The 23,252-nt window shown below is 47.2% G+C and overlaps 1 protein-coding gene across 1 annotated transcript; it reads right to left on the bottom strand.

Moving 5' to 3' along the window:
* Positions 1–1,548: 1,548 nt before the first annotated feature.
* SOAT2 (sterol O-acyltransferase 2) lies at positions 1,549–22,362 on the bottom strand. Its single transcript, XM_024257112.2, has 15 exons — positions 22,054–22,362; positions 21,506–21,561; positions 20,462–20,598; positions 20,085–20,144; positions 19,691–19,798; positions 9,769–10,045; positions 9,264–9,333; positions 7,008–7,092; positions 6,495–6,540; positions 6,176–6,305; positions 4,520–4,617; positions 4,002–4,100; positions 3,015–3,150; positions 2,366–2,511; positions 1,549–2,167 (listed from the first exon to the last, which is right to left on the bottom strand). The coding sequence occupies exons 1-15, from the start codon at positions 22,133–22,135 to the stop codon at positions 2,117–2,119; spliced, it is 1,581 nt and encodes a 526-aa protein (XP_024112880.1). The 5' UTR covers positions 22,136–22,362; the 3' UTR covers positions 1,549–2,116.
* Between the last annotated feature and the right edge of the window lie 890 nt (positions 22,363–23,252).

Genomic DNA, 23,252 nt, shown 5'->3' with positions numbered 1-23,252 from the left:
ATTACACAGTTAAATGTTCATGGAGCTTGATAGACATCTAATTATATCTACAACCAAAAGTACTATCCTATCTCAGAAAAACCTAGGAGTTGGAAGCAGAGTGAGAGAGGTAAGAAAAAGTATTCTAAATGTCTCTTATTGGTAGAAGTGCAGGACATGAAACATCTTAATGGAATACATAATTGGCATATTTTCAAATAATCATAATGTGTGTTTTATTATTATTGCTGGAAGGGAAGGTAACTAACAAGAGAATGGAAAAATATAGTAGAACATCCAAAATAACAATGGGGTAGGGGAAATGAAATGAGTAGCAACATGAGCTAAAAAGCTAAATCATGGGATGAGTAAAGAACATACAATAAGATAACAGAAATGAAATAAAAATGTACCATTCATTCCACTTGTGGAATCATAATTTATTCAAAAGAAGGCATAAAAAGAGGGAGAAAAGAGTCTGGACGTGATGGCTCACGCCTGTAATCCCAGCACTTTGGGAAGCCAAGGCGGGTGGATCATGAGGTCAGGAGTTTGAGACCAGCCTGACCAACATGGTGAAACCCTGTCTCTACTAAAAATACAAAAATTAGCTGGGCGTGGTAGCGGGCACCTGTAGTCCCAGCTACTCGGGAGTCTGAGGGAGGAGAGTCGCTTGAACCCAGGAGGTGGAGGCTGCAGTGAGCCGAGATCACGCCACTGCACTCCCGCCTGGGTGACAGAGCGAGACTCCATCTCAAAAAAAAAAAAAACAAAAACAAATAAATAAATAAAAGTGACAAGATAGATCTATATTTATTGACATAAAAAGATGTCTTATGCCAGGCGCAGTGGCTCACACCTGTAATCCCAGCACTTTGGGAGGCTGAGATGGGTGGATCACGAGGTCAGGAGATTGAGACCATCCTGGTTAACACAGTGAAACCCCGTCTCTACTGAAAATACAAAAAAAAAAAATTAGCCGGGCGTGGTGGCGGGCGCCTGTGGCCCAGCTACTTGGGAGGCTGAGGCAGGAGAATGGTGTGAACCTGGGAGGCGGAGCTTGTAGTGAGCCGAGATCGTGCCACTGCACTCCAGCCTGAGCGACAGAGCGAGACTCCATCTCAAAAAAAAAAAAAAAAGAAATACCCCATCTCTCTCTCTTAGGGACCCTGGATTTTTTGGTCCTCAGCTCCCCTGAGACTAATGTTCCCCACTTTTCTTACACAGATGTCTCCCCAGAACCACATCAGGCAGGGAATCAGTGTGGGGAGGGCAGACCACACAGTCTGGTTTCTGAAATAGTTTTGAACAGAAGTATTTTGACCTTCTGTCTCTTTCAGTCAGGACACTCCTAATTTTAATGTCCCTTTTATAGTTGTAGAAACTGGGGTTCACGAAATTAAAAGCTTCGCTTCAGGTCTATACAAGGCATTCCTCTCCTGGGTCTGCTAAAGGAAAGGGGCCTGCTACGTGTCCTCTCAAAATGTGCTAGGGCATGCCAGGAGCAGAAGGATTAAAGGGGCTAGAAAATTCAATATGAGCTGGAGAAAAGGTGGAAGAAGGGTCAGGTTTCTGGGAGATGGGGGTGGCATAGAGAAGGTAAGGCAGGGGGCACCCAAGATTCTCACGCATCCTACCACAAAGTCTTGCCTCTACAGACACAACTCTACAAAAATCCAAGTGAGCCTTCAACAAATTATCAATGAATGAATGAATAAATGAATGAATAAAAAGGGAGACAAAGTTTATTGCTGTATTGGAAGGAATACAAAGTCAAGAACCAAACCCTTTTCAAACCTTGGTGGCCCCAGTTCCTCTGAGTTCCCCCACATTCATCAAATCCATAAGGTACCCCAAGTCTCCCTAAGACAGTCAGGGGGTAGGAGGGTATCCTATACCCAGCCCATGCGGATAGGGACTGAAGAATCACCCTGGTCACCCCCATGCTGAGGTCTGTGCTCAGTTACCCACAAGTCTGCAGATCTCAGTCCTTGCACATTCCTTGGTGGGGTCTTGTGTGCAGGTTGCCTTGACTCAGAGCCAATTTGGGAATGCAGACAGGAGTCCTGGTCCCAGGTTTTGCAGGCAGAGAACTTGGTGGTGTCATCTGGGCAGGTAGCGTCATCTGTCCTGACCTCTAGGTATGGCAGGACCAAGATCGAGGTGTCACCAGCCCCCAGAAGGTTCTCTGAGCCAGAGAAGAATAAGTTGTGAATGAGATAATTCCTGGTGACCAACCCATGCATCCAAGACGTGAGAGTCCATCACCCCCAAGCCAGGCCCTGGTGCCTGACTGTAGCTGGTGAGTTGGGGAACAAGCAGGGACTGGCTGTTGGTCTGTGTGTCCTCATGGATGGGGAGCTGGATGAGGGTTGTGGTCTCTTACCTGGGGTAAGGGGCAGTGCCGCCGTGCGTACCACTCCTGGCAGTACAGGCTGACCTGGATTCCCTGGCCTAGAAACAGCATGGTCCACATCAGCACGTTCCATGCCGGGCCGGTGCGTTGGTCATGCATCATGAAGTTCAACATTCCTGGTGCAGGAGGAAAGGTTGTCATTCCAGCTCCAGGAGTGCCTTGTCTCCCTGGCTTCCCTCCCATTCCAGGGTATTGGGAAGAGATGGAACAAGAAGGCCCCATTGGAGAAGATCTTGAACTCAGGTGCAGAAATTCGTAGAGGTCTAAAGTGGCCCATGTAAAAAACCAGAATTCTTCAGTTTGCACTTCAATATCCTGAATCTCATACTGAGCCTCTCAACCTCATCCTCCTCTTTGTCTTCCTCCATGAGTGATCTATTCAAATGTTCTTCTCCAACCAGAAACCTCCTCCCACATGCCCCGGGATACAGCTTGGCTGCCTCCCAATGCTGCCTCCCTCCCTGCTTTCCAAGTCCCCCCCAACTCCACCTCTCAGTCTCAGCAGCCTCGCCTTCAGTCCTGGGGGCGAGGCCTCCCACCATCAGTCTGGGATCTCTAGGAGCAGGACCCAGGCCTCCCTCTGGATGGCTCCCCTCCAGTGGCACAGAGGCCAGCTCACCTCCAATGACAAGGAAGAGTATCAGCATGACGGGATAGAAGAACCCCAGGACAAAGCAGAAGATATACTCATGGGCCACTGCGGAGACCAGGAACACACCCAGCATGGCTACTCCTCGGGCCCGGGCACCAAGGAGCTGGCAGGGTGAGGAAAGGAGTGAAGAGTGAGTCTCCCTGAGCTCCTCCACAAAGAGCCCCCACCTTAAGGAAGCCAGGGGGAGTGTGGTGCAGTGGAAAGAATATGGGATCTGAGGTCAGAAGGGGTGACATCAATCTTATTTAAGAGCATGCTGGCTGGGCACGGTCACTTACGTCTGTAATCCCAGCACTTTGGGAGGCCGAGGCGGGCAGATCACGAGGTCAGGAGTTCAAGACCAGCCCGGCCAATATGGTGAAACCTCGTCTCTACTAAAAATACAAAAATTAGCTGAGCATGGTGGCATTCGCCTGTAATCCCAGCTACTCAAAAGGCTGAGGCAGGAGAATCGCTTGAACCCAGGAGGCAGAGGTTGCAGGTGAGCCAAGATCGTGCCACTGCACTCCAGCCTGGGCAACAGGGCGAGACTCCATCTCAAAAAAAAAAAAAAAAAAGAGCATGCTACTATCCCATTGGGACTTATGTGCCATTTTAAAATGAGGATATAATAATACTTATTTCTCAGGGTTACTGTGCTGATTAAATGTATGTAAAAACCCTTGGTAGCTGAAAATTGCTATGTGCATGTTCCTTAGAAGGCTAAGGTGGGAAACAATGCCCTGTGGACGGGGTGGAATTAAGGATAAAGATGGAAGAAAGTTAAGATTGCAAGGATTTTTTATCCATTGGGTTGGGTAAAATGAGAAAATGAGGACAGATGAAATCAAAAGGGCCCTTAGGCCTGGGAAAGGTGAGTGGTGTAGTTGCCACACTGCAGCAGGAGGGAAGGAGAGGGAAGGAAGGAGAGCCTCCATTAACTGTGGGAGCTGAAGGGGTCTGCAGGGCTCATACCCGCAGCCCATCCTGATACACGTAGCTGTATAGCCAGTCGTGGACCACCACGTTCCAAGTGCGGTAGTAGTTGGAGAAGGACGTTGAGTTCCACCAGTCCTGGAGAAGGTGGGGTCAGGGTGGGGGAAAGGAGGTAAGCAAGCATCTGGGTTCCGGCTCCTCCCCATTGCTCCCTCTGCCTGCACCCCATCCCAGTGTTCCAGAAGGGCTGGCTCCTGGCAGAACAGTGACAGCAGACACCCTCCCAGCTCCCTCCTCAGGTCATGGAGGCCCTGTCCTCCCTCCTACTCCCTCTCTCAGGAGAAGATTTTGTAGTACCATGCACACAAAAGCAGTTAGCCCTGGCTTGTCAGGAGGTGGAGGGGTGGCATTATAACCACATCTGGAGGACTACATTTCTTATTATGGGAGGTGAACAGCATGGCTGAAGTGACGCCCAACCTGGCCACCATCTTCCCCAGATCCCTCCCTAACCCTCCCTGCCTCCAGCTTCCAACTGGCCTAGGTCCAGGCCCCACCCGGTAGAACATCCTGTCTCCAAATCGTAGCATCTCGGCAAAGGCGTTGAGCCAGCAATGGAGGAAGGCAAAGAAGATGAGTAGCAGCATGAAGATTCCTGGTGGATGGGGACAAGAGGCTGCAGGTCAGGCTGGCCCACATGGACCCACAGGCAGCCCTGATCTGGGTTCTGAGGAGCCCCTGCCCAGAAACCAGGGCCCCAACTCTTACCATTCATTTATTGGTAATTCACAAATTTATGCATTCCTTTTTTTTTTTTTTTTTTTTTTTGAGACAGGCTGGACTGCAGTGGTGTGATCATAGCTCGCTGCAGCCTCAAACTCCTGGACTCAAGTGATCCTCCCACCTCAGCCTCCCAAGTAGCTGGAACTACAGACGTGAGCCACCACTCCCAGCTAATTTATTATTATTATTATTTTTTTTGATATGGAGTCTCACTCTCTTTCCCAGTCTGGAGTGCAGTGGCGCGATATCAGCTCACTGCAAGCTCCGCCTCCCGGGTTCATGCCATTCTCCTGCCTCAGCCTCCCGAGTAGCTGGGACTACAGGCGCCCGCCACCACGCCTGGCTAATTTTTTGTATTTTTAGTACAGACGGGGTTTCACCGTGTTAGCCAGGATGGTCTTGATCTCCTGACCTCGTGATCCACCCGCCTTGGCCTCCCAAAGTGCTGGGATTACAGGAGTGAGCCACCATGCCCGGCTATTTTTAAATTTTTTGTAGAGATGAGATCTCACTATATTGTCCAATCTAGTCTCCAACTCCTGGCCTCAAGCGGTCCTCCTCCTTTGGCCTCCCAAAGTGTTGGGATTACAGGTGTGAGCCACTGTGACTGGCCTTATGCATTCATTTATTCATCCATGTGTTCATGTACATTTACTTGGCATCACTTCGTGCCAGATGTTGGGGATAGAGATGAATCTCAAAGGGCCATTGGGAGCTCACAGAGTAATTGAAGTGAGACACACACAGAGACAGAGACAGAAAGATGTCCAACCATGTGTCCAGGGCAAATGTAATGGGAGCTAAGTATGGTGGCATTGATGTGCCTGGGAGTACAGAGAAACAGGTGGGTCATGGTAACTGATGGCTACAAAAGGAAGGCTTCCCACAGGAGGGGGCATCTCAGCCATGGGCCTCCAAGAAGCAACTAGATTCCATGGCTGAAAATTAGGAAAGGGTATTTCAAGCTGAGGGGCCAGTATGGGCAAAGGCCTGGAGGCATGGAAGTACATATCTTTCAGGGCTTGTGGTAGGATGAGAAGATAGGCTGGGGCTGTGTGGGAGGGAGCCTTGGATGCCACATCAAGGGTTCACATCTGATCCGAAAGTGCCAGTATTGACTTATCACTAGAGTTTTTGAAGGAGGGTAGGGAATGATTCGTTGTAGTAGGAAAGTTCGCCTGGGCAGCAGTGTTGGGGTAGATGGGACAGGAAAGATCTGGATGCCAGGGAGATGGGTTAGGAGGCTGATGTGGAGGGGGAGCAGATGGTCTGAACTGAGACCATGGCAATGGCCCTGATAGGAGGGGACAGATGTGAGGGGAGACTCAGAAGGAGAACATGTTGAAACCGAGGGAAGGTAACTAGCAAGGCCTTCCTTGATTAGCCTTCCCCAGGGCACAGCTGCTCTAGCCCTACCTTAGTTGGCTCACCTGGCAACGTGGCGTGCAGGATAGAGAGCACCAGGGCACGGGTGCTAAAGGGCTCTCGGCTCATGTTGGCAAAGACAGGAACACAGAGGCGACCCAGGATGAAGCAGGCATAGAGCACGCATCCCAGGGCCTGGAGGGGGCATGGGGACACATAACTGGAGAGGGATGCTGGCAGCTGCCGGTGGCATTGGACCTCTGGCCCAGCACTGGCCTTCTCTTCCCTTGGCATCACCCTCCCACTGCCTCCCCAGGCCTCCCAGAAATGTCCCCTCTCCACCACCATGAGTCACAGGTCCACCCTCCTACCTTATCTTCTCACCTGGGCAAAGTTCTTGGCCACATAATTCCACCTGACATAGGGCGTCCTGCAGCGGCAATGGGGACAATATGTTTCTCATTCTTTCATGTTGTTCTCTGTTCAGCTTGGGCACAGGTTCTGGGGCCCTCTCTCCTCAGTTCCCTTAATTGCTCAGGCCTGGGAGGATTATCTAGGGTGGTGGGGTCTAGGATACTTTGAACTTTCCATAACAGAGATGACAAGTGGGTTTTAAGCATGGATGTCAACAAGGGTGTGTAGGATAGGTAGGATTTTCAGTACTAAAATCAGGACAGTCCTGGGTAAACCAGGAAAGTGGGTTGCCCTAGTGTCATCATAGGCCGGGCAAGGAGACAGCGTAGTCTAGCAGTCACCTATTTCCCATCTTTATTATGAGATGCTTCCTGAGAAAGTGGCCAGTGCCTGAGGTGAGCCTGAGGACCTCAGGGAGGGGAGAGTAGAAGGGTAAGGTTCCTGATGGGCCTGGGTATTTGGGGAAGGAGTGCAGGGTCTTACCTGGGGTAAGTCTCCCTGTAGATGAGTGTTGGGCAGAAGAGGAAGTAGAGGTAGCTGGAGAAACTGGGGGCCTGGATCCCCTCACCTGGGGAGGAATGAGAGGGGTGGATTAGTAAGGGGAAGGGCGGAGGGCAGAGGTGAGGGGGCTGCTGGGGAAGGGTGGTGGGATTGGTGAGTGGAGAAATGGATAGGGTGGGGGTGGGGGATAAGCAAGGAGCTGGACGTAGGACCTGGTTGCAGGCTAGGGGAGCTAAGCTGGGCAGGAGCGGAACTGGCTCTTTAACACTGTCTCTTCTGCTTTCATTTCAGGCACCCTATCTTCCAGTGCAGGGCCTGCTGTGGCCAGAGCTTCATTTGGTACCCACACGTTCGACAACCCATTCTCCTTCCCCTTCTGTCTGGACTTCCTAATATAGGCATATCTTATTTTACTGCACTTCCCAGATATTGCCTCTTTTACAAATTGAAAGTTTGTGGCAACCCTGCAAGAGACAAGGCTATCAGTGCCACTTTTTCTAACGGCAAGTGCTCACTTCATGCCACTGTGTCACATTTTGGTAATTCCTGAAATATTTCTTTCTTCTTATTATTATATGTGGTATGGTGCACAGGCATAGAGCACACAGCCCAGGACCTGGAGGGGGTGTGGGGACACATAACTGGAGAGGGACACTGGCAGCTGCCGGTGGCATTGGACCTCTGGCCCAGCACTGGCCTCCTCTTCCCTTGGCACCACCCTCCCACTGCCTCCCCAGGCCTCCCAGAAATGTCCCCTCTCCACCACCATGAGTCACAGGTCCACCCTTCTACTCCATCTTCTCACCTCGGCAAAAATCACTGTGACCAGTGATTTTTAATGTTACTATTGTAATTGTTTTAGGGCATCATGAAACACACCCAAATTAGAGAGCAAACTTAACTGACAAATTCTGTGTATGTTTTGACTACTCCACTGACTGGCCATTCTCCCATCTCTTCTGTTCTCCTCGAGCCTTCCTATTCTTTGAGATACAACGATATTGAAATTAGGGTCCAGGCTCAATGGCTCACTCCTGTAATCCCAACACTTTGGGAGGCCAAGGCAGGAGGATTGCTTAAGCCCAGGAGTTCAAGACCAGCCTGGGCAACACAGCAAGACCCTGTCTCTAAAAAAAAAAAAAAAAATTGGCCGGGCGTGGTGGCTCATTCCTGTAATCCCAGCACTTTGGGAGGCCGAGGTGGGTGGATCACTGGAGGTCAGGAGTTCGAGACCACCCTGGCCAACATGGTGAAACCCTGTCTCTACTAAAAGTACAAAAAAGTTAGCTGGGTGTGGTGACGCACACCTATAATCCCAGCTACTCAGGAGGCTGAGGCAGGAGAATCGCTTGAACCCAGAAGGTGGAGGCTGCAGTGAGCCAAGATCATGCCATTGCACTCTAGCCTGGGAAACAGGGCAAGACTCCATCTCAAAAAAAGAAAAAAATTGAAATTAGGCCAATTAATAACGTTGAAATGGTCTTTAAGTGTTCAAGTGAGTGAAAGAAAGATTTGCATGTCCCTCACTTTTTTTTTTTTTTGAGATGGGATCTCAGTCTGTTGCCCAGGCTGGAGTACAGTGACACAGTCATGGCTCACTGCAGCCTCCACCTCCTGGACTCAAGTAATCTCACCTCAGCCTTCCACACAGCTGGGACCACAGGCATTAGCCACCATACCTGGCTAATTTAAAAAAGTTTTTTGAAGTGAGACCCCATCTCACTATATTGCTCAGGCTGGTGTTGAACTCCTGGGCTCAAACGATCCTCCTGTCTCAGTGTCCCAGAGTGCTGGGATTACCTGTGTGAGCCACTGTGCTCAGCCTGTAGCTGGTGACTTTAAGGGCTCTTGTTAAGGGCTAATGCAGCTGGTGACTTTAAGTTGGAGCCAGTGCCAACTTGTCATTCCAAAAATTCTAGGGCCCTTAAGAATGATGCTAAATATACTCTGCCTGTGCTCTATAAATGGAACAACAAAGCCTGGGTGACAGGCTGGGCCTGGAAATAGGAAATAGGAAAGTGCCAGAAGTCCTGGGTAACAGAGGTGCCATCTGTCAGAGGCAGGGGCTGAGAATGCCTAACAATGAAGGCCCACAGAGCCCAGCTGGATGCCAGGGCTGTGCCTGGTGGGCAACCCGGGCTTAGGAAGGCAGGGCTTTTATCAGGATCCTGAACCTGCTGGCTTCATTCAGTCAGCCAAGAGGACTGAGTTCACAACCGGGCAAGATGAAGGCCTCACCTCGTCTGGCACGAAGGGTCCCAGGCACAGCCTCTCTCAGGAAGGAGTAGCTTTTCATCAGGAACCTAACCTGTGGCAGAGTGGAAGGGGAGGCCAAGTTGCTGTGTGGCTTTAAGCAAATCGCTTAACCTCTCTGTGCTCTGGGTTACCTCTGAGAGGCAGGCAGAGTGTAAGATCTGTCTGGTCAGAGCCCATACTTTTTCTATTTGTTGGATGGCCGTATAGCCTAACGTATGCTGGGATGAATGAAGGCTGCTGGGATAAGAGGCCAGAGCGGAGTCTTCTGGTCAACCTCCTGTGATAGCGGTGTCACAGTGTTTGCCTTCCAGCCTGCAGGTTTCCCAAATCCCTCATAATGAACTCCACCCCTGGTAACTAGCTCCGCCCCTGCCAATGCCGTCTCCAGCGCCCTCCCTCTCGTGGGCCCCGCCCCCTCTTTGGGGGACAGCTGAGATGGCCCCACCAGCTCGTTCCTTCCTGTCCCTCAGCAGGGCTCGGCCCTCACCTGCTCGAAGACCAGGACACAACGGGAGGCGGGCGGGAGCTGATGCTGCACGGCCACGTGGACCGGCAGCGCGCAGAGCACCACGGCGTGGGTGGCTAGCAGCGCACAGCCCAGGCCGGTCGCCGGCGTCCAGGTGCCCCTGGCCCCCTGCCTGACCCACAGCCGCAGGGCTTGGTATGGCGCCAACAGGGTGGACAGAAACATGGGCACCCAGGTCACCAGCGCCAACGGCAGCTGTCCGAAGCTGAAGATGAGTAGGTCAAACTCCAGCAGCAGCCTTGGAGTGGGGAAGGAGAGACAAAGTAGACAAGTGAAGCCCATTCTTGTCCCCTTCCTCTTCAGTCTGAGCTCCTGGAAGATGAACTGAGGTATCTCGATCAGGTTGTGAGCTCCCCATCTCTGGAGGTGTTCAAGACGGCACGTCTGTGGCACAGGGCGTTTCTCCAGGAGACTCAGTCATGGCATGAGTTTGATTCTAAATGACCTTGAGAGCCCCCTCTGATTTCATGGTGTTGGTAAGGGCTCAGTACTCTATATACAACACGTTAGGATATGAGGTAACTAGACTGACTTTCCTTAGTTTTGTTCCTTTGGAGCGTCTGTTGTTGTAGATTGGAGCTAATAGGATGCCGGTTGTTCAGTGTTTTGTTAGCCTAGGTTAATAGTGTATGGTTTGTTAAGGGGAAAAACTGAAAACAACCTAAGTGTCCGAAGGACTAAGTGAACAAATCTGGCACCTCCATACTCTGCAGTCCTTCAAACCAATGGACTAACATGAAAAGATCCCTAAAATAAATTGTTAGGGAGTAAAATCAAATTACAAAATAATAGGTACAGTTTCTTATTTACGTGAAACCTCCACAATGTACCTGTCTTTGGTACTGAATGTTAATGCATGGAAAATGCTCTGGAGGGAAACTCAGAAACTGTTTTTTTTTAGAGACAGAGTCTCGCTCTGTCACCCAGGCTGGAGTGCAGTGGCACAATTTCTGCTCACTGCAACCTCCGCCTCCCAGGTTCAAGCAATTATCCTGCCTCAGCCTCCTGAATAGCTGGGACTACAGGCTTGCACCACCACGACTGGCTAATTTTTTTTTTTTCAGTAGAGACAGGGTTTCACCATATTGGCCAGGCTGGTCTTGAATTGCTGACCTCAAGTGATCCGCCTGCCTCGGCCTCCCAAAGTGCTGGGATTACAGGCATGAGCCACTGCACCCAGCCAGAAACTGTTTAAAATCCTCCGAGAGCAGTGTGGGATTGAAGGAGGTGGTCAAGAAGGACCTCCTTTACAGGAAAACATGTATTTGAGCTTTTTACTGAGATTTTATCATTTTTAGTTTTTTTAATTTATTTTTTTCTTATGCAAACCTAGCAGTAGATTTTGTCCTTTTAATACTTGTATAACTGACAACAAAAATTTTACCAAAAGGCAGTGCTGTTGCTGAACCTGTGGATCCTTGGAGCTGTTTTTTTAATTGCTTCCCAAGCCCCACATAGGGAGAGGGGATGTGGCAGGCCAGGTTTCACTAATACAGGCCTCCATAACAACTGTTTCAGTACTGATTGAGTGGTTAAGTTAAATATTAAAAACCAGTGCCCTTATACAAAGGCCAGAATGTAACAAAAGCCCACCAAGAGTTTTGCCTGGGCCTTTCCTGAACCTCAAAGTATGATTAAACAAGTTTTATTGGGGGTCTGAAGAAACTCCCCAGGCCTCCACAAATGAGTTTATTGGGATTCTGAAGGAACTCCCCAAACCTCTGTGATTTAGCAGGAGATAAGAGAAGGGTAATCACCCCAGCACCTGGACCCATTTAGCTTAAGTAAACTTACTGAGGCTCCAGAAGAAGGTCTTCAAGACTCAGACCTTAGTTACAGATTAAAAGAAGTTAATCACTTATGTCTTTAGATGAATGCACACCTACACATAGACATAGAGCTTAGAAGGTATATAAGCTCTGGAAAATTTTATAATTTTTAGTTGGCCTGGTGATAATTTCCAGGCCTTCTCCCTGTAACCGCAGAAATAAAAACTCTCTTCCTCCCCAGTTCATCTGCATCTCGTTACTGGGCCACAAGAAATAGCAGCCCAACCCTCAGTTTGATCTGGGAACAAAATGTGGCAAGCCAGCCAGGAGAGACCGGGATGGTGCTGTGTTCAGCCACCAGCGGCTTGTGATGAGATGGTCTTCAGGAGGGTCCAAGCAGCTGCCTGTGAGATTTTTCTTGGGGACCCTCCCGAAGGCTGTCCCGTGTGCAAAACTGCACGTCCCTTTCACTACTGGGGAAGAACAGAGATCAGAAGCACACACGCTCAAAGGGTGAGTTAAACAGATCATATGCCGGGAGCCTATTGTTTTCCTATTGGACTTGTTAAGCCATTTGTCCGGTACCACCCAGGGAAGCAATAGGGCTCACTCATACGCCTGGTTTGCATTTTGGTTGAGATCAGGTTTTGAGCTGGTTTTGAGTCTGTTTTGCCTGAGTGCACTCCCCCTTGTGTTGTCCAAAATTTGTCTCCACTTATTTGTGTATCTGTCTTATTCCCTTTGATAGCATGTAAACTTGAAAATAGGAGGTATTGGCTGGGTGCAGTAGCTCACGCCTATAATCCCAGCACTTTGGGAGGCCGAGGTGGCTGGGTCATGAGTTCAGGAGTTTGAGACCAGCCTGGCCAAGATGGTGAAACCCCATTTCTACTAAAAAAATTAGCCAGGCGTGGTGGCGGACGTCTGTAATCCCAGCTACTTGGGAGGCTGAGGCAGAGAATTGTTTGAACCCAGGAGGCAGAGGTTGCAGTGAGCTGAGATTGCACCACTGCACTCCAGCCTGGGCGACCAAGCAAGACTCTGTCTTAAAAAAAAAAAAAAAAAAAGAAAGAAAAGAAAAGAAAAAAAAAGAAAATGGGAGATGTTGGGTCCATTCCTGCTGAGAGGCCACTGGGAAGGAGAAATATCTTCTAGACGCTCAATGGTTGAGAGTCAGCTTAATTAAAAGCTAACATCCAAGATGTGTATATGTATGTGTGCATGTTTGCACGTTTGTATTTAAAAGGCTTTCATGTTTTTGGTTTTGTTTTTATTTCTCTCCTAGGACCTTGTCTTTTTTTTTTGTTTGTTTTGTTTTTTTTTTTTTGAGACAGAGTTTTGCTCTGTCACCCAGGCTGGAGTGCAATGGTGCAATCTTGGCTCACCACAACCTCCACCTCCCAGGTTCAAGCAATTCTCCTGCTTCAGCCTCCCAAGTAGCTAGGATTACAGGTATGTGTTACCACGCCTGGCTAATTTTTTATTTTTAGTAGAGACAGGATTTCTCCATATTGGTCAGGCTGGTCTCAAACTCCCGACCTCAGGTGATCTGCCCGCCTCGGCCTCCTAAAGTGCTGGGATTACAGGCGTGAGCCACTGCGCCCGGCCAGGACCTTGTCTTTTTGAGTAAAAGTTTTTTTCCTTCTCAGTTGACTGAATTCTGTTTTCTTGATTAATAGCTATTACAACAGAAGCTACTCTGGGGTTTTTAAGAAGAAGTGTAATTGAGAGACATAGAAGTGTCTTTGGGAAAAAAGAATGTAAGTGCACTGTAAAAGCCTTACATGATCTGGCTTCAGAATAATTCTCCCTTTTTAAAAACCCAGGATTCAGTGTTGGCTCTGCCCAGAGCACAAAGATCCAGTTAAAAGAGAGGAAAAAGGAGGTCTTAGGAATCTATAAAATGTACTTCTATTGGCATGCCTAATTCGTCTGTGTATTTATGTCTTGTGTATACCATGTTTCACTACTGAAAATACATAAAAGTGTTCTAATTAATTGGCTCAAAGAAAAATAAAAGCACTTAAATACTTTAACAGAAAAAAGGAAAGATTAGTCAAATGCTTTTTCAAGTATATGTGATTTAAATAAAATCTTTAATAAATCAGCTAGCTTTAAAAATTATTGGTAAAGTAATACTAGAAATGTCTTAAGAGTTGCCAGCATACATTTTTGTTTGCATTTATTGATCAAGCAATTCCATACTTATCTCTGCCAAATACTATAAGGTATCAAAATTTGGCATAGAGGCTACAAAACTATAACTCAGCCCAAAACAGAATGATCTTTGCTCATGTCATTTTTAATAAATGAAACATTAATATTGTTTAATGAAGATAGCTACATCTTGAATTATTTAGTAAAATGCCCTAACTTCTACTCTTGCGGCCTTAGACAGTCTAGTCCACAGACATGAAGAAAGTTCATTCTGGGAAAGGACTGCTATCATTCTCTGTTTTAAAGCTACACTATAGGCTGGGCAAGGTGGCTCACACCTGTAATCTCAGCACTTTGGGAGGCTGAGGCAGGCAGATCACGAGGTCAGGAGATTGAGACCATCCTGGCTAACATGGTGAAAACCCGTCTCTACTAAAAATACAAAAAATTAGCCGGGCGTGGTGGCGGGCATCTGTAGTCCCAGCTACTCGGGAGGCTGAGGCAGGAGAATGGTGTGAACCCGGGAGGCGGAGCCTGCAGTGAGCTGAGATTGTGCCACTGTACTCCAGTCTGGGTGACAGAGCGAGACTCCATCTCAAAAATAAATAAATAAATAAAATAAAGCTACACTATAAACTAAGTTAATGAAGAAGAATGGCTTGGAGGTTAGAAGCAAGATGGAGTCAGGTCAGATCATTCTCACTGTCTCAGTTATAATTTTGCAGTGGCGGTTTCATAACTTTAAATTATGACTATTGCAGTTTTCATAGTTTAGGCAAATGATTAAAATAAATAATTAGATAAATGTAATGGGATAAATACAAACAAACTTGTCATAATTTAGAATCTAAAGTTAAACAACAGATATTATTTGGGTATTTTCCAATAAAAATATATTGTAGGAAAACATTCTAAAAATTGTGTCCTTTTTAAAGGGTAACTAATTTTTGTCTAATTCAAACCTTATTTAAAGGTTATATATAAAACAAGGTAAAAAAACAGGAAATAAGAGAGACAAAGAAAGTTATAAAAATAAAGACAATTTTAAAGATTATTGGTAAAATAAAAATATCTTCAAAAATATAAACATTTGGTTTAAATTATGGATGTGAAATATTAGGTTTGCTAAATGCTTTAGGTCATAAACTGCTTCTTTGACTTAAAAATTGTTAAATTTGTTTTGGAGCGTTAGATTCTAGATAAGGCTAGGGACATGTGAAATTAGCCATGCCCACCAGATATGCAAAAATATATTAAAGAAAAGAGAATTTATATAAGAAAGGATCTTGTATGGTAAATTCTTGTCTTAGAGTAAAATAACTGGTTGTTTAAAGAGAAACATGTTTAGGACAAATCAGAAAGTCAAGGCATGTCAGAGATTGTCTGTGGAAGTCCTGAAAGAATTTATTAAAGGAAATTTATACAAGAAATGTTATACAATTTAAAGGTGATTAGGCCTCCTAAATGCTTTATGACTCAGAGATTGTCTGTGGAAGTCCTGAAAGAATTTATAAAAGGAAATTTATACAAGAAATGTTACACAATTTAAAGGTGATTAGGCCTCCTAAATGCTTTATGATTCTTAGCTGTACAGCTTACCTGCTTTACAGCTAGGTAAGTCCTAGGACACATGGAGTTAGACGCTGGAATAAGTCAGACCTTATCTGTACTTCTGTCTAGGTCCTAGGCTCCACACCTAGTACATAATTAAAATCCCAAACTTACCAAGGTTTTCACCAAAAATAAAAGTTGCTAAGAGTTAACAATGTAATATATATTTAACACTGTTGAAGAAACAATTTATGTGCAAGGTGTATAAGAAAAGTAAAATATACTTTTGGTAAAAAGATTATAAGAAGGCATGAGAATATGGATTTTTCCCTAGATTAAAAGGTAAAAGGATTGTTTTAAGTTGGGTAAGATAAAGACAGAGGTTTAAGCAAGTTGTGGAAGGTTGATTGTAAAGGAAATTCTGTGTGTAAACATATTGGCTAAAGTTAAAGGGGTATCATCCAGTTTCTTCTGTAAATTGAGCATTAAAATAAAAGCACAATGGGTTTCTCTTAGAGCACTAACCTGCTCTTTAACAAAAATTGTAAAGGGTTCTAAAAAGTCTATACAAATCTTACCTTATGGTCAAACATTACAATTGGGTAAACATGTGTATAAGGTTTTATTAAGACTTAGGTTTAAGGCCAGGTGCAGTGGCTCACACCTATAATCCCAGCACTTTGGGAATGTCAAGGCGGGTGGATCACTTGAGGTCAGGAGTTCAAGAACAGCCTGGCCGACATGATGAAACCCCATCTCTACTAAGAATACACACAAAAAAATTAGCTGGGTGTGGTGGTGTATGCCTGTAATTCCAATTACTTGGGAGGCTGAGGCAGGAGAATCACTTGAATCCAGGATTCAGAGATTGCAGTGAGCCAAGATCATGCCACTACACTCCAGCCTGGGTGACGGAGTGAGACTGTGTCTCAAAAAAGAAAATAAATAACTAAATAAATAATTGGGTTTAACGTTAATAGTACACTAATATAAAGGTGAAATTTGGCTTATTTGGTACCAAAAATCATACAGGAAGCATTACCAAATATAAAATGGGGTTTGACTTTCTTTGGGCTATGTTTGTATAAATGTTATTGGTATGTGTTCCAAAGTTATGGGAGACTCCTATAATTCTGATATATCTTAGTGTACATTATCGATAATAATTATAATTGTTATTTATTTATTTATTTTTTTAGATGGAGTCTCACTCTGTTGCCCAGGCTGGAGTGCAGTGGCGTGATCTTGGCTCACTGCAACCTCCGCCTCCCAGGTTCAAGTGATTCTTCTGCCTCAGTCTCTCAAGTAGCTGGGACTACAGGCGCGTACTACCATGCTCAGCTAATTTTTGTATTTTTAGTAGAGACGGGGTTTCACCATATTGGCCAGGTTGGTCTTGAACTCCTGACCTCGTGATCCGCCCACCTCGGCCTCCCAAAGTGCTGGGATTACAGGCATAAGCCTCTGTGCCCAGCCATTGTTATGTTAAATTGTTGTGTGCTACAGAGGTAACAGATTTCCTTGTCAATTGTGTCTTTAACTATGGCTACCCTAAAACTGTCATCCATAAACAATTGTTGTCTTGTTTTGGTCCTCTTTAGAAGGTGGTTTTATATTCAGCTATAAAGCTCTAACAGGTGCTCTTGAATGCAGGTTTCTGATAACTTTGTAGATTGTGACATTACAATGGAGGAAAAACATTCAGGACTCTTGAAGAGTTAAAATATTCATTAATATGAAGCAGGACAGGAATTAACTGCATGAACTGAACTAATAGGAGACTGAAGTGATCTTTTTCACTTTTTGCTTAAAATGTTGCTAGTCCTTTGTTTTGCTTTGCAGAGTCAAGGAAACTTTTCTTTTGAGCTATTAATAGCTTTTAACAATTAAGTAAAGTATACTCCTATGAATAAAATTTGGAGCATGTTTGTTTCTCTCTACCTGATTTCTCCAGAATTTGGAAAGTATTTGTAAATAGTTATTTGCATAAGTACAATAAGAATCTGTTTTCTTTTGTAACAGGACATAATTGGAAAAACTGGTTATTTTGCCAAGGCTTTGACTGGAATGGTGTACTCTTTTTTAAGGACTCAAACTTGACTTATGAAGCCAATAAAGCCCTTGAAAACTGGCATCATATTTTGTGTACACAGTCCCTGTCCAGGGTTTCTGATCTGTGGTAGGTAAAAAAATGTATTTTCTGACAGGCCAGGAACCCCAAGTTATCTTGGAACCTCAAGAGGAGAGGAATTCACCCAACTCATAGGTATTTATTGGTACAAATCCATGGCTGGGCTCGGCTTTAAAAGGACTTATCTCAGATTCCTTTATGGAACAAAGTTCCATCAAAGCCAATTTAAAAGGCCTATGTGAAACTAATTATTCTTGCTGTACTGTATACAAATAATTAAGCCAAGTATAATAAAGCAAACCAGTCCTACTATGATCTGTCTTTTAATAAAAATGGGAAACTGGAGAGAGAAAAATTATGTTTCAAAAACTATGGCTGGGCTCAGTGGCTCACACCTGTAATCCCAGCACTTTGGGAGGCCGAGGTGGGCAGATCGCCTGAGGTCAGGAGTTCGAGACCAGTCTGGCCAACATGGTGAAACCCAGTCTCTACTAAAAATACAAAAATGAGCCGAACACAGTAACACATGCCTGTAGTCCCAGCTACTCAGGAGGCTGAGGTTGGAGATTCGCTTGAACCCGGGAGGCGGGGGTTGCAGTGCGCCAAGATCATGCCACTGCACTCTAGCCTGGGCAACGGACTGAGACTCTGTCTCAAAAAAAAAAAAAAAAAAAAGTACATCTGTTGTTATATTCTAGTCTTGCCTGATGTTTTTCAGTTTTTATTATTTTCTGCAGTTTGGATTAAATTCTAACTTTTCTGGCTACAGGTCTCCAAAATAATGTTTTCAATTTTTTCCTCTTTTCCTTTTTCCCCATTCTTCCTAATTGGTGATCACTGAAACCTAAGCTGTGCTTTCTTAAAGCCCTGCACACTGAAGACTAGACAACTTAAACTTCAGAAGAAAAGATCAGTAGCCTATTTATGTGTTGTTGCATACTATTATCTTTCAGCAGGTGCTGCCTCTAAGGCCCCGAAAGAGTGCTGCTGGGAACAAATCAACCTCTTCCACTCCACTGCTGCTTTTGGTGCCCCATAACGACAACCCCCTTTCAGCAGGAAGTAGCCAGAAAGATTATGACTCCCCATCTCCCTGCGATTCTCATGATAAATAAATATACACGCATGATAAAAGTCATGTGTAAATTGACAGTGGGGACTGTGACAAGCAGGTCTCACTAATGCAGACCTCCATAACAACTGTTTCAGTACTGACTGAGTGGTTAAGTTAAATATTAAAAACCAGTGCCTTTATACAAAGGCTGGAATGTAACAAAAGCCCACCAAGAGTTTTGCCTAGGCCTTTCCTGAACCTCAAAGCATGATTAAACAAGTTTTGCTGGGGGTCTGAAGAAACTCCCCAAACCTCCGTGATTTAGCAGGAGACAAGAGAAGGGTAATCACCCCAGCACCTGGACCCATTTAGATTAAGTAAATTTACTGAGGCTCCAGAAGAAGGTCTTCAAGACTCAGACTTTAATTATAGATTAAAAGAAGTTAATCACTTATGTCTTTAGATGAATGCACACTTACACATAGATGTAGAGCTTAGAAGGTATATATGCTCTGGAAATTGTAATTTTTAGTTGGCCTGGTGATAATTTCCAGGCCTTCTCCCTGTAACTGGTTACAGAAATAAAAACTCTCTTCCTCCCCAGTTCATCTGCATCTCGTTATTGGGCCATGAGAAATAGCAGCCCAACCCTCAGTTTGGTTTGGGAATAGTGGGAGGCATGAAAATACAGACCTCCAGGGGTATACAGGTCTCTGAGGCTCATCCTCACAGTTGGGTGGGGTGCTCTGTGGGGGAAATGACCCACCCAGGCACTTGGGTACATGTCTGTCTTCCCCACAAGACTGGGAGTGCCTCACAGACAGGAGTGGGGTCTGCCCCCCTCATTTCTCTGGCCACTAGGACTGGTACTCGGGAGGTGCTCAATAGAGGTTACTTGAATAGAACTGACTTGGAAAGGAGTGTGTATGGGTGTGCATGTGTGCACACACACACACACATCTGCCTCAGGGCAAGGTGTCACTGAGAAGCATTTGAGAGTGGCTGGCCCTGGGAGGACAGACAAAGGACCAACCAAGGCTGGGGAAGGAAGGGATCCTAGAGAGTGTTTCAGGTGGGAAGGTTGTTGGGAGCAGTGTTGGTACATGTCGAATAACCAAAGGCAGAACGTGTGTCCTCTTGCCCCAAGGGCAGGTGGGGCACTGAGGACCCAGAGGGTCTGATCAGATAGGTGTGCCTGTCCCAGGTGGGAAGGGGACCTACCTGCCCTCATCAATGAAGTCGATGGCCAGGGTGCTGATGATGAAGACACACAGGCCAGCGATGAACATGTGGTAGATGGTGCGGAAATGCTGCACCTCCATCAGCTCACTGGAGGGACAGGGGCCCGAAAGTCAGTGTGGGAGGGTCCTCAGGGTCGTGTGAACTAGCTCAGACACTGTACACATGAGGCATGGGGCCTAGCGATCCAGAACTTCTAGCTAAAGGCCTTTCTTCCACAACCATGCCCAGGGCAAATAGGGGACCCGCACCTTAGAAACCCTTTCCAAGTCCTCCCCACAAACCACCTAGAGCCTGGGGATGAGAAATGAGGTACCTTGACCCCTAGCCAAAGCCCTTTCTTTTCCTCCCATTACTTGTCATCACCCCGACTTACTCAAGCAGGGACTTGCGGATGATGAAAACTTTCTGTTTCCCCAGGGATGGCTCCTGGGTCCTGAATTGAGATGTTTGTTCAGGGTCAGGAAAAAGTAAGTGGGCAGAGGGCAGGGCCATGCAGAAGGTCAATACTTGGGAGCCAAGGGGAGTGGTAGGGAAAGGTCAGGGCTAGGGCCAGAGGGCAGGACCGGGTGGAAGGTCAGGGCCAGGGCAGAGCGAGGCCTAGTAGATGGAGGCCAGTGTTAGGAAGACAAGGGGGAAAGAGGGAAGGCTGGAGTTGTGGTCCTGCTAAAGCTGGCAAGGGCACATAACGTGATGTTTATAGCTCATGATCCTTGCTACAGAGGAGCCTGCACAGCCGTTCCCCAGACTCACCTGCTCAAGGAACCTGGGGGAGGCGGGGGCAGAGGTTTGTCTTGTGATAGGTAGGATTGTATAGCTTCCCGCATGGCCCGATCCAGCAGCTCCCTCAGTTGTCCCTGCGCTTGCTCCAGCAATTGTGCCTTCATAGCCTACGGGACAAAGCCAGGGCAGAGCCCACTGTCCCTCCAGTCAGCCATCCTTTCATTCACCAGACATTCACTGAGTTTCTGTCTATGCCAGGCACAGTGCTTTAAAAAAAAAGAAAAAATCTGGGGGGTCAGCAGGAATGGGGGATCAGTGGTGGCAGGCCTGTGGGGGGAAGGGCAGGCATTGGTGGGGTGGTGATGGGTCTGCTGGCGGGGTAGGACCCCGCAATGCTAAGAGCTGTGATAAAAAGATGAACAAGCCATGATTCCTGCCCAGAATTGATCTCCTTCTGGCTTCCTGGGGCAGCAGTGAGGATCAGGGAGTGACAGCAGGAGCAAGGCTTCCCCTCCCTGGGTCTGAATTCCAGCCTGGTCACCTCTGATTGTCACTCCTCACCCCTGGCCTCCAGCCGCACTAGCAGGAAGACTCTATCTACTGGCTGACTTTTGGTGACCTTTGGGACCTGTGCTTCAAACCCCTCCATCTCCATCCTTAATTCCAACCTGATCTTTGCACTCAGGAACAAGTCATCAGGCTGGGCACGGTGGCTCACACCTGTAATCCCAGCACGTGGGGAGGCCAAGGCGGGTGGATCACTTGAGGTCAGGAGTTCAAGACCAGCCTGGTCAATATGGTGAAACCCCGTCTCTACTAAAAATACAAAAAAAAAAAAAAAAAAAAAAAATTAGCCACACCTGGTGGCACTCATCTGTAGTCCAGCTACTCGCTTGAACCTGGGAGGCAGAGGTTGCAGTGAGCCGAGATTGTGCCGATGCACTCCAGCCTGAGCAACAGAGCGAGACTTTGTTTCAAAAAAAAAAAAAAGGTCATCTTTATCACCAAGCCTCACTCCTGCTTCCTGCTACCAAGGATCTGTCCACTTGACCTCTGACCTCTGACATCCCTCACCTCCATGTGTCGGGTCCATTGTACCAAGTCCGGGGCTCTGTGCGTCTCAGTGTTTCCTGGGAGGAGGGGTCAAAGGCACAGTCAACAGGAGGAATCGGGGTTCTGCAGACCCAGAGGCATCCTGTGTTCAGGAAATGCTTTGTGTGCTCAGCAGCTGCCCTCACCCCAACCAGCCAATATCTAGTATCATGGTTGGGGCTACTAGAAGGGGAAGTTGCTGTTGCCAGTGGTGAGGAGGCTATAGGCAAGCAGGGGGCCTGGTGACGTTACTGGGAACAGGGCACTCAGGGAACGGGAAGCTACTCCATTCACTATCTGGGGCTGAAGAGTCAGAAAGATAAGGCCAGGCCACAGCTCTAACATAGCTCTTTTCTGTTCCATCTTCCAGCTAGTGGCTCGAGGCTGAGGCCAGGGTCTGCCTTCCTTGGCCTCTCTGGACAGCAGGAAGGATTGGCATCAGGCAGTTGGAGCCTTCTCTCCACAGCGCATCTCTCCCCCTCCTCTCCCCCGACCCGCCTGTGCCTTCTGCACCCCTGAGGGCGGCTCACCATCTCCACAGGGTTGGCGCTCCCGCTCCCCTCCCAGCCCTTCTGTCCTCTGCAGACGCAGACGGGCCCTGCCTGGCTCCATGGTGCGGTCTCCAGTAGGCAGCAGGCAGCCCTTGCCCCGTGTTCCCTCCTTCCTTCGCAGCGTGGCCTGCCCTGCAGAGCTCTTGTCCCACTCAGCTCAGGTGACAGCTCCAAAGACTAAAGTCCTTTCAGGAGGAGGGGGCCTCTGGGAGCGCGATAGGTTATCTGATCTGGAGGGCAGAGCTTCTCAGATTCAGGCCTCACTCTGCTGTCTGTCGCAGGGATGGCCACATCCCCTAACACCCCAACCACCATCCAGATGCCCAGCTCCAAGGGTGCTATCTACCCTGCCACACACACACAGGAATAGTGGCTGGGTACATTGTGGGGAGGTGAACTTTGCCTATCAGCAGCTTGTCACCTAGCATGGCTGGCCTTCCAGTCTCTCTCCCAGCAGGCTGAAGGTCAGGGAGGAGTCAGAAATGCCTTCATGTATCAATGCGTTCAGCTCGCTTTCACCACAAGGTGTGTGATTGATGCATGTGGTAATATCCTGATGGGGTTGGCACCGTGCTACTCACGGAACTGGGGCCCCTCCAGGAAAGGCTGAGTGTCAGGGCCCCCGAACATCTGCACTTCCTGACACCTGCTTGGGTGAGCATGTAGGCAGAAAGGAGGCTAAACAAACACGTATTCAGCACCTAAGGAATACCAGGTATTGTCACATATGGAAGAACCGGATGCAAACCTCCCTCTGTCATTTACCAGCTATATAATTTCAGGCAAGTGACCCCAAATTTTAAGCCAGTTTCCTCCTCTGAAAAATAGGGGCAAAAATCCCTATATCACAAGGTTATTGTAAGCTCAAAATGAGATTGTCCAGGTAAAATCACATGGTTCAGGGCCATGGGATGAGCTCATATATTAGTAATAATTTCCTTCTTTTTTTAGTAGGAAGTAACAGAAGGGTACGTGCTTTGAGAGTTCCTCTTTGCTGGGTTCCTGCTGGGATTAACTATTAATCCTTCCCCTCCCTTTGTGTCCAAAGATCAGTGTTAGAAACAAGGTCACAACTTCAGATTAAGGCCATGATCTCAGTGTCTCCCCTTCCCATTCCCAACTCCTGGTGGGCAGCTCTGTGAGGCTTGATAGCTTGAAGCTTCTGCCTGGCTGTCACA

Source organism: Pongo abelii, chromosome 10, assembly GCF_028885655.2.
Source record: "Pongo abelii isolate AG06213 chromosome 10, NHGRI_mPonAbe1-v2.0_pri, whole genome shotgun sequence".
Lineage (NCBI taxonomy): Eukaryota > Metazoa > Chordata > Mammalia > Primates > Hominidae > Pongo > Pongo abelii.
This window is presented reverse-complemented; position numbering and strand designations above follow the sequence as displayed.

Bases quoted from the DNA above. Each gene is read 5' to 3' on its own strand.
- SOAT2 (XM_024257112.2), bottom strand. From the start codon at position 22,135: ATGGAGCCAGGCAGGGCCCGTCTGCGTCTGCAGAGGACAGAAGGGCTG. The intron at 20,145-20,461 runs GTGAGTCTGGGG...ATCTCAATTCAG, and splicing joins CCCCCAGGTTCCTTGAGCAG to GACCCAGGAGCCATCCCTGG. The intron at 19,799-20,084 runs GTAAGTCGGGGT...CTGTCCCTCCAG, and splicing joins ATCCGCAAGTCCCTGCTTGA to TGAGCTGATGGAGGTGCAGC.